At 41.1% G+C, this 14,377-nt stretch overlaps 1 protein-coding gene across 1 annotated transcript in view; it reads left to right on the top strand.

The window, feature by feature from the left end:
- The window catches only part of LOC139766184 (putative sodium-dependent multivitamin transporter), a 136,806-nt gene that overhangs the window by 27,338 nt on the left and 95,091 nt on the right, over positions 1 to 14,377 (top strand). Inside the window, exon 3 of the mRNA XM_071694454.1 lies at positions 11,622 to 11,843. Within this exon, the coding sequence (XP_071550555.1) occupies positions 11,622 to 11,843 (222 nt within the window). The remainder of the gene's footprint in view (positions 1 to 11,621; positions 11,844 to 14,377) is intronic.

The raw sequence follows: 14,377 nt of genomic DNA, 5'->3' as shown, positions 1-14,377 counted from the left end.
CAATCCACTGACAGCACGTCAACCCCGGTATACCACATCGCTCCAATTCACTCTATTCCTTGCCCTCCTTTCACCCTCCTGCATGTTCAGACCCCGATCACACAAAATCTTTTTCACTCCATCTTTCCACCTCCAATTTGGTCTCCCTCTTCTCCTCGTTCCCTCCACCTCTGACACATATATCCTCTTGGTCAATCTTTCCTCACTCATTCTCTCCATGTGCCCAAACCATTTCAAAACACCCTCTTCTGCTCTCTCAACCACGCTCTTTTTATTTCCACACATCTCTCTTACCCTTACGTTACTTTCTCGATCAAACCACCTCACACCACACATTGTCCTCAAACATCTCATTTCCAGCACATCCACCCTCCTGCGCACAACTCTATCCATAGCCCACGCCTCGCAACCATACAACATTGTTGGAACCACTATTCCTTCAAACATACCCATTTTTGCTTTCCGAGATAATGTTCTCGACTTCCACACATTCTTCAAGGCTCCCAGAATTTTCGCCCCCTCCCCCACCCTATGATCCACTTCCGCTTCCATGGTTCCATCCACTGCCAGATCCACTCCCAGATATCTAAAACACTTCACTTCCTCCAGTTTTTCTCCATTCAAACTCACCTCCCAATTGACTTGACCCTCAACCCTACTGTACCTAATAACCTTGCTCTTATTCACATTTACTCTTAACTTTCTTCTTTCACACACTTTACCAAACTCAGTCACCAGCTTCTGCAGTTTCTCACATGAATCAGCCACCAGCGCTGTATCATCAGCGAACAGCAACTGGCTCACTGCCCAAGCTCTCTCATCCCCAACAGACTTCATACTTGCCCCTCTTTCCAAAACTCTTGCATTCACCTCCCTAGCAACCCCATCCATAAACAAATTAAACAACCATGGAGACATCACACACCCCTGCCGCAAACCTACATTCACTGAGAACCAATCACTTTCCTCTCTTCCTACACGTACACATGCCTTACATCCTCGATAAAAACTTTTCACTGCTTCTAACAACTTGCCTCCCACACCATATATTCTTAATACCTTCCACAGAGCATCTCTATCAACTCTATCATATGCCTTCTCCAGATCCATAAATGCTACATACAAATCCATTTGCTTTTCTAAGTATTTCTCACATACATTCTTCAAAGCAAAAACCTGATCCACACATCCTCTACCACTTCTGAAACCGCACTGCTCTTCCCCAATCTGATGCTCTGTACATGCCTTCACCCTCTCAATCAATACCCTCCCATATAATTGACCATGAGTTATACATACATTAAATAACCTTACCAACCAGTCAACAATACAGTCACCCCCTTTTTTAATAGATTCCACTGCAATACCATCCAAACCATCTAAAACACTTCACTTCCTCCAATTTTTCTGCATTCAAACTTACATTCAACTAACTTGTCCCTCAACCTTGCTGAATCTAATAACCTTGCTTTTATTCACATTTACTTTAAATTTTTTCCTTTCACACACTTTTCAAAACTCAGTCACCAGCTTCTGCTGTTTCTCATTTGAATCAGCCATTAGAGCTGTATCATTGGCAAACAACAACTGCCTCACTTCCCAGGCCATACCCCCAACAGATGGCATACTCGCCCCTTTCTCCAGGATTGATAGAGATGCTTTGTGGAATGACTTAAGAGTATATGGTGTGGGAGGTAAGCTGCTAGAAGCTGAAAAGGTTCTACCAAGGATATAAGGAATGTGTACGAGTAGGAAAAGAGGAGAGTGATTGGTTCCCAATGAATGTTGGTCTGTGGCAAGGGAGTGTGTTGTCCCCATGGTTGTTCAATTTGTCTATAGATGGGGTGGTTAGGGAGGTAAGTGCTAGACTTTTAGAGAAAGGGGCGAGTATGCAGTCTGTTGGGGATGAGAGTACCTGGGAAGTAAGTCAGTTGTTGTTTGCCAATGATACAGCTCTGGTGGCAGTTTCGAGTGAGAAACTGCAGAGGTTGGTGACTGAATTTGGAAAAATGTGTGAACGGATAAAGTTCAGAGTAAATGTTAATAAAAGCAAGGTTAGGTTCAGTAGGGATGAGGGACAAGTTAATTGGGATGCAAGTGTAAATGGAGAAACACTGGTGGAAGTGAGGTGTTTTAGATATATGGAAGTGGACTTAGCAGTGAATGGAACCACGGAAGTGGAAGCGAGTCACTGGGTAAGGAAGGGGGCAAAGGTTCTGGGAGCGATGAAGAATGTGTGGAAAGAGAGAACATTATCTCAGAGACCAAAATGGGTATGTTTGAAGGAATAGTAGTTCCAACAATATTATATGGTTGCAAGGCATGGGCTATAGATAGGGCTGTATGAAGGAGGTTAGATGTGTTGGAAATGAAATGTCTCATTACATTATGTGGTTGTGAGGGGTTCTGATCGAGTAAGCAATTAAAAGGTAAGAGAGATGTGTGGAAATAAAAAGAGTGTGGTTGAGAGAGCAAAAGAAGGTGTGATGAAGTGGTTTGGACATAAGGAGAGAAAGAGTGAGGAAAGATTGACAAGAGGATATATGTGTCAGAGGTGGAGAGAACAAGGAGAAATGGGAGACCAAATTGGGGGTGGAAGGATAGAACCATAAATATTTTGAGTGACTGGGGCCTGAATATAAAGGATAGTGAGAAGCATTCAAGGAACAGAGTAAATTGGAACAATATGGTATACCAGGGTCGAAGTGCTGTTAATGGACTGAACCAGGGCATGTGAAAGGTCTGGGGTAAACTATGGAAACATCTGTGGGGCCTAGATGTGGGTAGGGAGCTGTGGTTTTGGTGCATTACACATGACAGCCAGAGACTGAGTGTGAGCAAATGTGGCATCTTTTTTTTGTCTATTTTCCTGTCACTACCTTGCTGAAGCAGGGGGTAGCAATGCTGTTTTCTGTGGGGTAGGGTGGCACCAGGATTGGATGAAGGCAAGCAAGTATGAATATGTACATGTGTATATCTGTGAATGTCTGTGTATGTTTATGTATGTATGTATATGTGTACAGGCATTTATGTATATAAATATGTGTATACAAGTGGATGGGTCATTCTTTTTCTGTTTCCTGGTGCTACCTTGAATATGTACATGTGTATATATGTATATGTCTGTGTATGTTTATGTATGTATGTATATATATGTGTGTATGGGCATGTATGGATATATATATGTATATATGAGTGGATGGATCATTCTTTTTCTGTTTCCTGGCACTACCTTTCTGATGCGGGAAACAGCGATTAAGTATAATAAAATATATATATATATATATATATATATATATATATATATATATATATATATATATATATATATATATATATATTATATTATATTATTATTATTTTGCTTTGTCGCTGTCTCCCGCGTTTGCGAGGTAGTGCAAGGAAACAGACGAAAGAAATGGCCCAACCCACCCCCCATACACATGTATATACATACACGTCCACACACGCAAATATGCATACCTATACATCTCAATGTACACATATATATACACACACAGACACATACATATATACCCATGCACACAATTCACACTCTGCCTTTATTCATTCCCATCGCCACCTCGCCACACATGGAATACCATCCCCCTCCCCCCTCATGTGTGCGAGGTAGTGCTAGGAAAAGACAATAAAGGCCCCATTCGTTCACAATCAGTCTCTAGCTGTCATGCAATAATGCCCGAAACTACAGCTCCCTTTCCACATCCAGGCCCCACACAACTTTCCATGGTTTACCCCAGATGCTTCACATGCCCTGATTCAATCCACTGACAGCATGTCAACCCTGGTATACCACATCGATCCAATTCACTCTATTCCTTGCCCGCCTTTCTCCCTCCTGCATGTTCAGGCCCCGATCACTCAAAATCTTTTTCACTCCATCTTTCCACCTCCAATTTGGTCTCCCACTTCTCCTCATTCCCTCCACCTCTGACACATATATCCTCTTGGTCAATGTTTCCTCACTCATTCTCTCCATGTGACCAAACCATTTCAAAACACCCTCTTCTGCTCTCTCAACTACGCTCTTTTTATTTCCACACATCTCTCTTACCCTTACATTACTTACTCGATCAAACCACCTCACACCACACATTGTCCTCAAACATCTCATTTCCAGCACATCCACCCTACTGCGCACAACTCTATCCATAACCCACGCCTCGCAACCATACAACATTGTTGGAACCACTATTCCTTCAAACATACCCATTTTTGCTTTCCGAGATAATGTTCTCGACTTCCACACATTCTTCAAGGCTCCCAGGATTTTCGCCCCCTCCCCCACCCTATGATTCACTTCCGCTTCCATGGTTCCATCCGCTGCCAGATCCACTCCCAGATATCTAAAACACTTTACTTCCTCCAGTTTTTCTCCATTCAAACTTACCTCCCAATTGACTTGACCCTCAACCCTACTGTACCTAATAACCTTGCTCTTATTCACATTTCCTCTTAACTTTCTGTCTTTCTTTCATACTATTCGCCATTTCCCGCATTAGCAAGGTAGTGTTAAGAAAAGAGGACTGGGCCTTTGAGGGAATGTCCTCACCTGGCCCCCTTCTCTGTTCCTTCTTTTGGAAAATAAAAAAAAAAAAAAAAAAAAAATGAGAGGGGAGGATATCCAGCCTCCCGCTCCCTTCCCTCTTAGTCGCCTTCTACGACATGCAGGGAATACGTGGGAAGTGTTCTTTTTTTTTTTTTTTTTTTTTTTTTTTCCCAAAAGAAGGAACAGAGAATTGGGCCAAGTGAGGGTATTCCCTCAAAGGCCCAGTCCTCTGTTCTTAACGCTACCTCGCTAATGCGGGAAATGGCGAATAGTTTGAAAGAAAAAAGATATATATATATATATATATATATATATATATATATATATATATATATATATATATATATATTTTTTTTTTTTTTTTTTTTTATACTTTGTCGCTGTCTCCCGCGTTTGCGAGGTAGCGCAAGGAAACAGACGAAAGAAATGGCCCAACCCCCCCCCCATACACATGTACATACACACGTCCACACACGCAAATATACATACCTACACAGCTTTCCATGGTTTACCCCAGACGCTTCACATGCCTTGATTCAATCCACTGACAGCACGTCAACCCCTGTATACCACATCGCTCCAATTCACTCTATTCCTTGCCCTCCTTTCACCCTCCTGCATGTTCAGGCCCCGATCACACAAAATCTTTTTCACTCCATCTTTCCACCTCCAATTTGGTCTCCCTCTTCTCCTCGTTCCCTCCACCTCCGACACATATATCCTCTTGGTCAATCTTTCCTCACTCATTCTCTCCATGTGCCCAAACCATTTCAAAACACCCTCTTCTGCTCTCTCAACCACGCTCTTTTTATTTCCACACATCTCTCTTACCCTTACGTTACTTACTCGATCAAACCACCTCACACCACACATTTTCCTCAAACATCTCATTTCCAGCACATCCATCCTCCTGCGCACATCTCTATCCATAGCCCACGCCTCGCAACCATACAACATTGTTGGTACCACTATTCCTTCAAACATACCCATTTTTGCTTTCCGAGATAATGTTCTCGACTTCCACACATTTTTCAAGGCTCCCAAAATTTTCGCCCCCTCCCCCACCCTATGATCCACTTCCGCTTCCATGGTTCCATCCGCTGACAGATCCACTCCCAGATATCTAAAACACTTCACTTCCTCCAGTTTTTCTCCATTCAAACTCACCTCCCAATTGACTTGACCCTCACCCCTACTGTACCTAATAACCTTGCTCTTATTCACATTTACTCTTAACTTTCTTCTTCCACACACTTTACCAAACTCAGTCACCAGCTTCTGCAGTTTCTCACATGAATCAGCCACCAGCGCTGTATATATATATATATATATATATATCTTCTTCTTTTCTTTCTTTCATACTATTCGCCATTTCCCGCATTAGCAAGGTAGCGTTAAGAACAGAGGATTGGGCCTCTGAGGGAATATCCTCACCTGGCCTCGTTCTCTGTTCCTTCTTTTGGAAAATCAAAAAAAAACGAGAGGGGAGGATTTTTTTTTCTTTTTTTTTTCAAACTATTCACCATTTCCCGCATTAGCGAGGTAGCGTTAAGAACAGAGGACTGGGCCTTTGAGGGAATATATATATATATATATATATATATATATATATATATATATATATGTATATATATATATATATATATCCTACTTACGTATACTTATGTATATCTCGCTTTTTAAACCAGGTATTCCCAATCACCAGTCCTTTTTCAGCACATAAATTCTACAAGCTCTTCACCATTTCCATTTACAACACTGAACACCCCATGTATACCAATTATTCCCTCAACTGCCACATTACTCACCTTTGCATTCAAATCACCCATCACTATAACCAGGTCTCGTGCATCAAAACCACTAACACACTCATTCAGCTGCTCCCAAAACACTTGCCTCTCATGATCTTTCTTCTCATGCCCAGGTGCATATGCACCAATAATCACCCATCTCTCTCCATCAACTTTCAGTTTTACCCATATTAATCGAGAATTTACTCTCTTACATTCTATCACATACTCCCACAACTCCTGTTTCAGGAGTACTGCTACTCCTTCCCTTGCTCTTGTCCTCTCACTAACCCCTGACTTTACTCCCAAAACATTCCCAAACCACTCTTCCCCTTTACCCTTGAGCTTCGTTTCACTCGGAGCCAAAACATCCAGGTTCCTTTCCTCAAACATACTACCTATTTCTCCTTTTTTCACATCTTGGTTACATCCACACACATTTAGACACCCCAATCTGAGTCTACGAGGAGGATGAGCACTCCCCGCGTGACTTCTTCTGTTTCCCATTTTTAGAAAGTTAAAATACAAGGAGGGGAGGATTTCTGGCCCCCCGCTCTCAAGTAGGAGAGATGGCCTGAGAGCGTTATTGGATTACATGTTAATTGACAGGCGCGCGAAAGAGAGACTTTTGGATGTTAATGTGCTGAGAGGTGCAACTGGAGGGATGTCTGATCATTATCTTGTGGAGGCTAAGGTGAAGATTTGTATGGGTTTTAAGAAAAGAAGAGTGAATGTTGGGGTGAAGAGGGTGGTGAGAGTAAGTGAGCTTGGGAAGGAGACTTGTGTGAGGAAGTACCAGGAGAGACTGAGTACAGAATGGAAAAAGGTGAGAACAATGGAAGTAAGGGGAGTGGGGGAGGAATGGGATGTATTTAGGGAATCGGTGATGGAGTGCACAAAAGATGCTTGTGGCATGAGAAGAGTGGGAGGTGGGTTGATTAGAAAGGGTAGTGAGTGGTGGGATGAAGAAGTAAGATTATTAGTGAAAGAGAAGAGAAAGGCATTTGGACGATTTTTGCAGGGAAAAAATGCAAATGAGTGGGAGATGTATAAACGAAAGAGACAGGAGGTCAAGAGAAAGGTGCAAGAGGTGAAAAAGAGGGCAAATGAGAGTTGGGGTGAGAGCGTATCATTAAATTCTATGGAGAATAAAAAGATGTTCTGGAAGGAGGTAAATAAAGTGCGTAAGACAAGGGAGCAAATGGGAACTTCAGTGAAGGGCGCTAATGGAGAGGTGATAACAAGTAGTGGTGATGAGAAGGAGATGGAGTGAGTATTTTGAAGGTTTGTTGAATGTGTTTGATGATAGAGTGGCAGATATAGGGTGTTTTGGTCGAGGTGGTGTGCAAAGTGAGAGGGTTAGGGAAAATGATTTGGTAAACAGAGAAGAGGTAGTAAAAGCTTTGCAGAAGATGAAAGCCGGCAAGGCAGCAGGTTTGGATGGTATTGCAGTGGAATTTATTAAAAAAGGGGGTGACTGTATTGTTGACTGGTTGGTAAGGTTATTTAATGTATGTATGACTCATGGTGAGGTGCCTGAGGATTGGCGGAATGCGTGCATAGTGCCATTGTACAAAGGCAAAGGGGATAAGAGTGAGTGCTCAAATTACAGAGGTATAAGTTTGTTGAGTATTCCTGGTAAATTATATGGGAGGGTATTGATTGAGAGGGTGAAGGCATGTACAGAGCATCAGATTGGGGAAGAGCAGTGTTGTTTCAGAAGTGGTAGAGGATGTGTGGATCAGGTGTTTGCTTTGAAGAATGTATGTGAGAAATACTTAGAAAAGCAAATGGATTTGTATGTAGCATTTATGGATCTGGAGAAGGCATATGATAGAGTTGATAGAGATGCTCTGTGGAAGGTATTAAGAATATATGGTGTGGGAGGCAAGTTGTTAGAAGCAGTGAAAAGTTTTTATCAAGGATGTAAGGCATGTGTATGTGTAGGAAGAGAGGAAAGTGATTGGTTCTCAGTGAATGTAGGTTTGCGGCAGGGGTGTGTGATGTCTCCATGGTTGTTTAATTTGTTTATGGATGGGGTTGTTAGGGAGGTGAATGCAAGAGTTTTGGAAAGAGGGGCAAGTATGAAGTCTGTTGGGGATGAGAGAGCTTGGGAAGTGAGTCAGTTGTTGTTCGCTGATGATACAGCGCTCGTGGCCGATTCATGTGAGAAACTGCAGAAGCTGGTGACTGAGTTTGGTAAAGTGTGTGAAAGAAGAAAGTTAAGAGTAAATGTGAATAAGAGCAAGGTTATTAGGTACAGTAGGGTTGAGAGTCAAGTCAATTGGGAGGTAAGTTTGAATGGAGAAAAACTGGAGGAAGTAAAGTGTTTTAGATATCTGGGAGTGGATCTGGCAGCGGATGGAACCATGGAAGCGGAAGTGGATCATAGGGTGGGGGAGGGGGCGAAAATCCTGGGAGCCTTGAAGAATGTGTGGAAGTCGAGAACATTATCTCGGAAAGCAAAAATGGGTATGTTTGAAGGAATAGTGGTTCCAACAATGTTGTATGGTTGCGAGGCGTGGGCTATGGATAGAGTTGTGCGCAGGAGGGTGGATGTGCTGGAAATGAGATGTTTGAGGAAAATGTGTGGTGTGAGGTGGTTTGATCGGGTAAGTAACGTAAGGGTAAGAGAGATGTGTGGAAATAAAAAGAGCGTGGTTGAGAGAGCAGAAGAGGGTGTTTTGAAATGGTTTGGGCACATAGAGAGAATGAGTGAGGTTAGATTGACGCTCTAGATTGATATATGTGTCGGAGGTGGAGGGAACGAGAAGTGGGAGACCATATTGGAGGTGGAAAGATGGAGTGAAAAAGATTTTGTGTGATCGGGGCCTGAACATGCAGGAGGGTGAAAGGAGGGCAAGGAATTGAGTGAATTGGATCGATGTGGTATACCGGGGTTGACGTGCTGTCAGTGGATTGAATCAGGGCATGTGAAGCGTCTGGGGTTAAGCATGGAAAGCTGTGTAGGTATGTATATTTGCGTGTGTGGACGTATGTATATACATGCGTATGGGGGTGGGTTGGGCCATTTCTTTCGTCTGTTTCCTTGCGCTACTTCGCAAACGTGGGAGACAGCGACAAAGCAAAAAAAAAATATATATATATATATATATATATATATGTACATATCCATACTTGCTGACTTTATCCATTCCTGTCACCACCCCGCTACACACGAAATAGCATGAGCCCCCCTCCAGCAAGGTAGTGCCAGGAACAGACAAAAAAGGCCACATTCATTCACACTCAGTCTCTAGCTGTCATGTGTAATGCACCCAAACCACAGCTCCCTTTCCATATCCAGGCCCCACAGACCTTTCCATTGTTTACCCCAGATGCTTCACATGCCCTGGTTCAGTCCATTGACAGCATGTTGATCCCAGTATACCACATCATTCCAATTCACTCTCTTCCTTGCCTGCCTTTCACCCTCCTGAATAAGTGCAAATATTTAAGGAATGCTAAATCAAAACTACTAATAGATTTTAAAATAGATTTCACATTTAATTGATTTACTGGTACATATGAAAATAGTTTTTTTTTTTGTCTTTGTACTTTTCCTTTTATCATATCTCCTATTTCTGTTTTCATTCATCTCTTGATTAGAATGTCATTGGCCTCTCTCCATTTGTCTGATATCTTAACACTGAAGTTGAGTTTTAACTTTTACTTTCTTACCTTTGTACACAACATTATTTTACGAAGTGTTGAAGGCATCATATTTGAATAAAGTACCTTGAACTTGTTGCCATACAGTGCCATTTTGAGTAAACAGGCTATCCACTCAATTGGAAATTTCTTTTGATCATACATCAGATCCTATTAATCTTATCAAAAATGATGATCATGGATGAACTTTTATATGTAGCCCTTGTTTGATAGCTTGCAGTCCATAAATGTATTATTAAAGATAGACATTAGCAGGTTGAGGATTAAAATACTTGTATTATTGTGTCACTGTTGAATACTACTTAATATAATGAGTTAGAAATTATTCACACATTCTAGGGATGTTGAAGATAGCTCCTTGTATGTGCTTGTCGTGTGCATAACAAAGGAGAAACTGTTCCTCAATAGCTATACTGTATTATCTTTGAATGAGAGTTGGTTGGTCAGTGCAAATGCAGTTCATAGGGAAAAAGTGGATTAAGGAGATTTCAGCAGGAAAGATTAGCTGAAAAAGAGGAAGCCAACTTTGATAATCACTCCTATGTGATCAGGTAGTTCTTGTTCTAATACACCCTTGGGAAAGTTTATCTGAAAAAAGTATCTAATCTTTCCCTGTGTAATAGCAGTTAATATTGAATGGTGTTTCCCAAGGAATTTTAAAATTGATAAATTTAGTGATAGCTAAAACAGAATTGGTAATAATCAAAAGATTTCAACGAGAATATTAATAGTTTGCATGGATTTTCTCATCCACCAGCAGAGTTTGAGATATACCACACAAAAATTTGGTTCTTTTATGCCACTTGGAGATTGATAAGACAGTTGTCAAATGAGGATGAAAATCAATTAGGACAACACATTCCCAACTTAACAGGTGTTTAGATATTTTTTTTCTTTTTTGATTTTCCAAAAGAAGGAACAGAGAAGGGGGCCAGGTGAGGATATTCCCTCAAAGGCCCAGTCCTTTGTTCTTAATGCTACCTCGCTATCGCAGGAAATGGCGAATAGTATAAAAAAAAAAAACAAATACTTGAAGATACCACACTTAAACCCATTCATTTATTGATAAGGGAGTTTTATGCTACCCATGTATGTAGTAAGTGTTGTTTGTTTTTGTATATATGAGAGATTCCATTGCATTCTCTTTTGTTGGAATGATCAGTATCACGCATTATCGCATGATTTATTTTACCAGTTCCATACCTACAATATAAAAAGAGGATGACTTGACTATTGTAAAAGTGAAACAAAATTGTGAATTCTCTTACTGATGTTTTTAACATTGTTAAGTGACTTGATACTTTGTCAAATTTTGAGATTGCTCATAGATTTTACATAGGCAACTTTGATAAGAAGAAATTTGCATTTAAACTGACTTCTCGTCATTCAGCAGAAGGATTATGGATTTTATTTCTTTCATCATTTTGGAGTGCAACACTTAAAGCAAGGAGTAACCTGATAATATACTGAATGCTTTTTTTTTTTTGATATTTTGATATATTAAAGAATTAGTACAGTACATTCTATGTTGGTGTTTTTCAGGTATATCTTTATGTCTTAAGAAAGCTTATTTGAAACTGTATCTTTAGGAGTACATGTTAGCTGACAAGAGTATGCCAGTCCTGCCAGTTGCATTTTCTCTCATGGCATCATTCATGTCAGCAATTACCCTCTTGGGGGTATCTAAAGAGAACTACATGTTTGGGACTCAGTTTATCATCATCAATATTTCATACATCATCTCGACACCTATTGTATGTTACTTGTATCTCCCAGTCTTCTTTCGGCTACAAAACACCAGTGTATATGAGGTATGTATTTAAAAATCTTTTTTAAGTCTTGATTTTTAATCATTTGTGTTATATTATGTATTTATTATATTTAGCCACTGTTTCCTGCATCGTTGAGGTAGCGCAAGGAAACAGATGAAGAATGGCCTAGCCACCCACATACACATATATATACATAAATGCCCATACATATACATTTCAACGTATACATACATATACATACACAGACATATACATATATACACATGTACATATTCATACTTGCTTTCTTCATCCATTCCCCTCGCCACCCTACCACACATGAAATTGCATCCCTCCACCCCCATTTCAGCGAGGTGGCACCCAGAAAAGACAAAAAGGCCCCATTCGTTCACACTCAGTCTCTAGCTGTCATGTGTAATGCACCAAAACCACAGCTCCCTTTCCACATCCAGGCTCCACAATTCACCTCAGTTCCACGGTTCACCTCAGATGCTTCACATGCTCTGGTTCAATCCACTGACAGTATGTCGACCTCGGTATACCACATTGTTCCAGTTCACTCTATTCCTTGCACGCCTTTCACCCTCATGTATGTTCAGGCCCCAATCGCTCAAAATCTTTTTCACCCCATCCTTCCACCTCCAATTTGGTCTCCCGCTTCTCCTGCTTCCCTCCACCTGTGACACATATATCCTCTTTGTCCATCTTTCCTCACTCATTCTCTTGATGTGTCTAAACCACTTCAACACTTCCTCTTCTGCTCTCTCAACCACACTCTTCCTGTTACCACACATCTCTCTTGCCCTTTCATTGCTGTGTATGTATATGTATTTATACGTTGAAATGTATATGTATGTATATGTGTGTATGAGCGTTTATGTATATGCATGATGTGTTATCGGTGGGTTGGGCCATTCCTCACCCGTTTCCTTACACTACCTCACTGATGCGGGAGACAGCGATTAAGTATAATAAATATGAATAGATATAAGTAGATGGGCAATTCCTCGTTTGTTTCCTGGCACTACCTCACTGATGCAGGAAATGGCGGTCAAGTCTATTATATAATATAATATATATTTCTTTATTATAAGTAATAAAGTAAGTAATGTAAGGGTAAGAGAGATGTGTGGAAATAAAAAGAGTGTGGTTGAGAGAGCAGAAGAGGGTGTTTTGAAATGGTTTGGTCACATGGAGAGAATGAGTGAGGAAAGATTGACCAAGATGATATATGTGTCAGAGGTGGAGGGAACAATGAGAAGTGGGAGACCAAATTGGAGGTGGAAAGATGGAGTGAAAAAGATTTTGAGTGATCGGGGCCTGAACATGCAGGAAGGTGAAAGGCATGCAAGGAATAGAGTGAATTGGAACGATGTTGTATACTGGGGTCGACGTGCCGTCAATGGATTGAACCAGGGCATGTGAAGCGTCTGGGGTAAACCATGGAAAGTTCTGTGGGGCCTGGATGTGGAAAGGGAGCTGTGGTTTCGGTGCATTATTACATGACAGCTAGAGACTGAGTGTGAACGAATGTGGCCTTTGGAGTCTTTTCCTAGTGCTACCACGCACACATGAGGGGGGAGGGGGTTGTTATTCCATGTGTGGTGAGGTGGCGATGGGAATAAATAAAGGCAGAAAGTATGAATTATGTACATGTGTATATATGTATATGTCTGTGTGTGTATATATATATATGTGCACATTAAGATGTATAGGTATGTATATTTGCGTGTGTGGACGTGTATGTATATACATGTGTATAAGGGTGGGTTGGGCCATTCTTTCATCTGTTTCCTTGCGCTACCTTGCTAACGCGGGAGACAGCGACAAAGCAAAATAAATATAAATAAATAAATTTCTTTATTATACTTGATCGCCGTTTCCCACATCAGTGAGGTAACACCAAGAAACAGATGAAGAATGGCCCATCCACTTATATACATATATGCATACATCCATATGAATATCCATACATGCATATACACATACATATACATACACATGTACATATTCATGCTCGCCTTCATCTATTCCTGGCCCTACCCCGCCCCACAGAAAACAGCATCACTGTCTCCCATTTCATCGAGGCAGCGCCAGGAAAAGACAAAAAAGTCCCTGTTCCTATTGCAGATGTAGTTTGCAGGATGTCAGGGATAGGGATAATTGGGAAGTGGGCCAGTTATTGTTTGCTGATGACATGATGTTGGTGGCAGATTTGAGTGAAAAGTGCAGAAGTTGCTATCTGACTTTGGGGTAGTGTGTGGAAGGATAAAGTTGATTGTAAATGCAAGGTTATTAGGTTTAGCACTGGAGAGAGTCAAGCTAGCTGGGTTGGGAGTTTGAATAGAGAAAACAGGGTGGAACCGAGATGTTTTAGACACCTTGGAGTGGACATGACAGCAAATGAAACCATGGTAGCTGAAGTGATTCATGGGACATGTAAGAAGGCAAAGGTCCTGGGATGTTTGGAAAAAGAGGTCACTATATGGTGGCATGAAAATGGGTTGTCTGAATGCATTGTTGCCCTGATGGTGTTGTATGGATGTCAAGCATTGACTTATGATAAGAGTGTG

Source organism: Panulirus ornatus, chromosome 57 (assembly GCF_036320965.1).
Source record: "Panulirus ornatus isolate Po-2019 chromosome 57, ASM3632096v1, whole genome shotgun sequence".
NCBI classification, from domain to species: Eukaryota; Metazoa; Arthropoda; class Malacostraca; order Decapoda; family Palinuridae; genus Panulirus; species Panulirus ornatus.
Note: the sequence above shows the minus strand (reverse complement) of the source record. Positions and strands in the feature narration are given on the sequence as shown.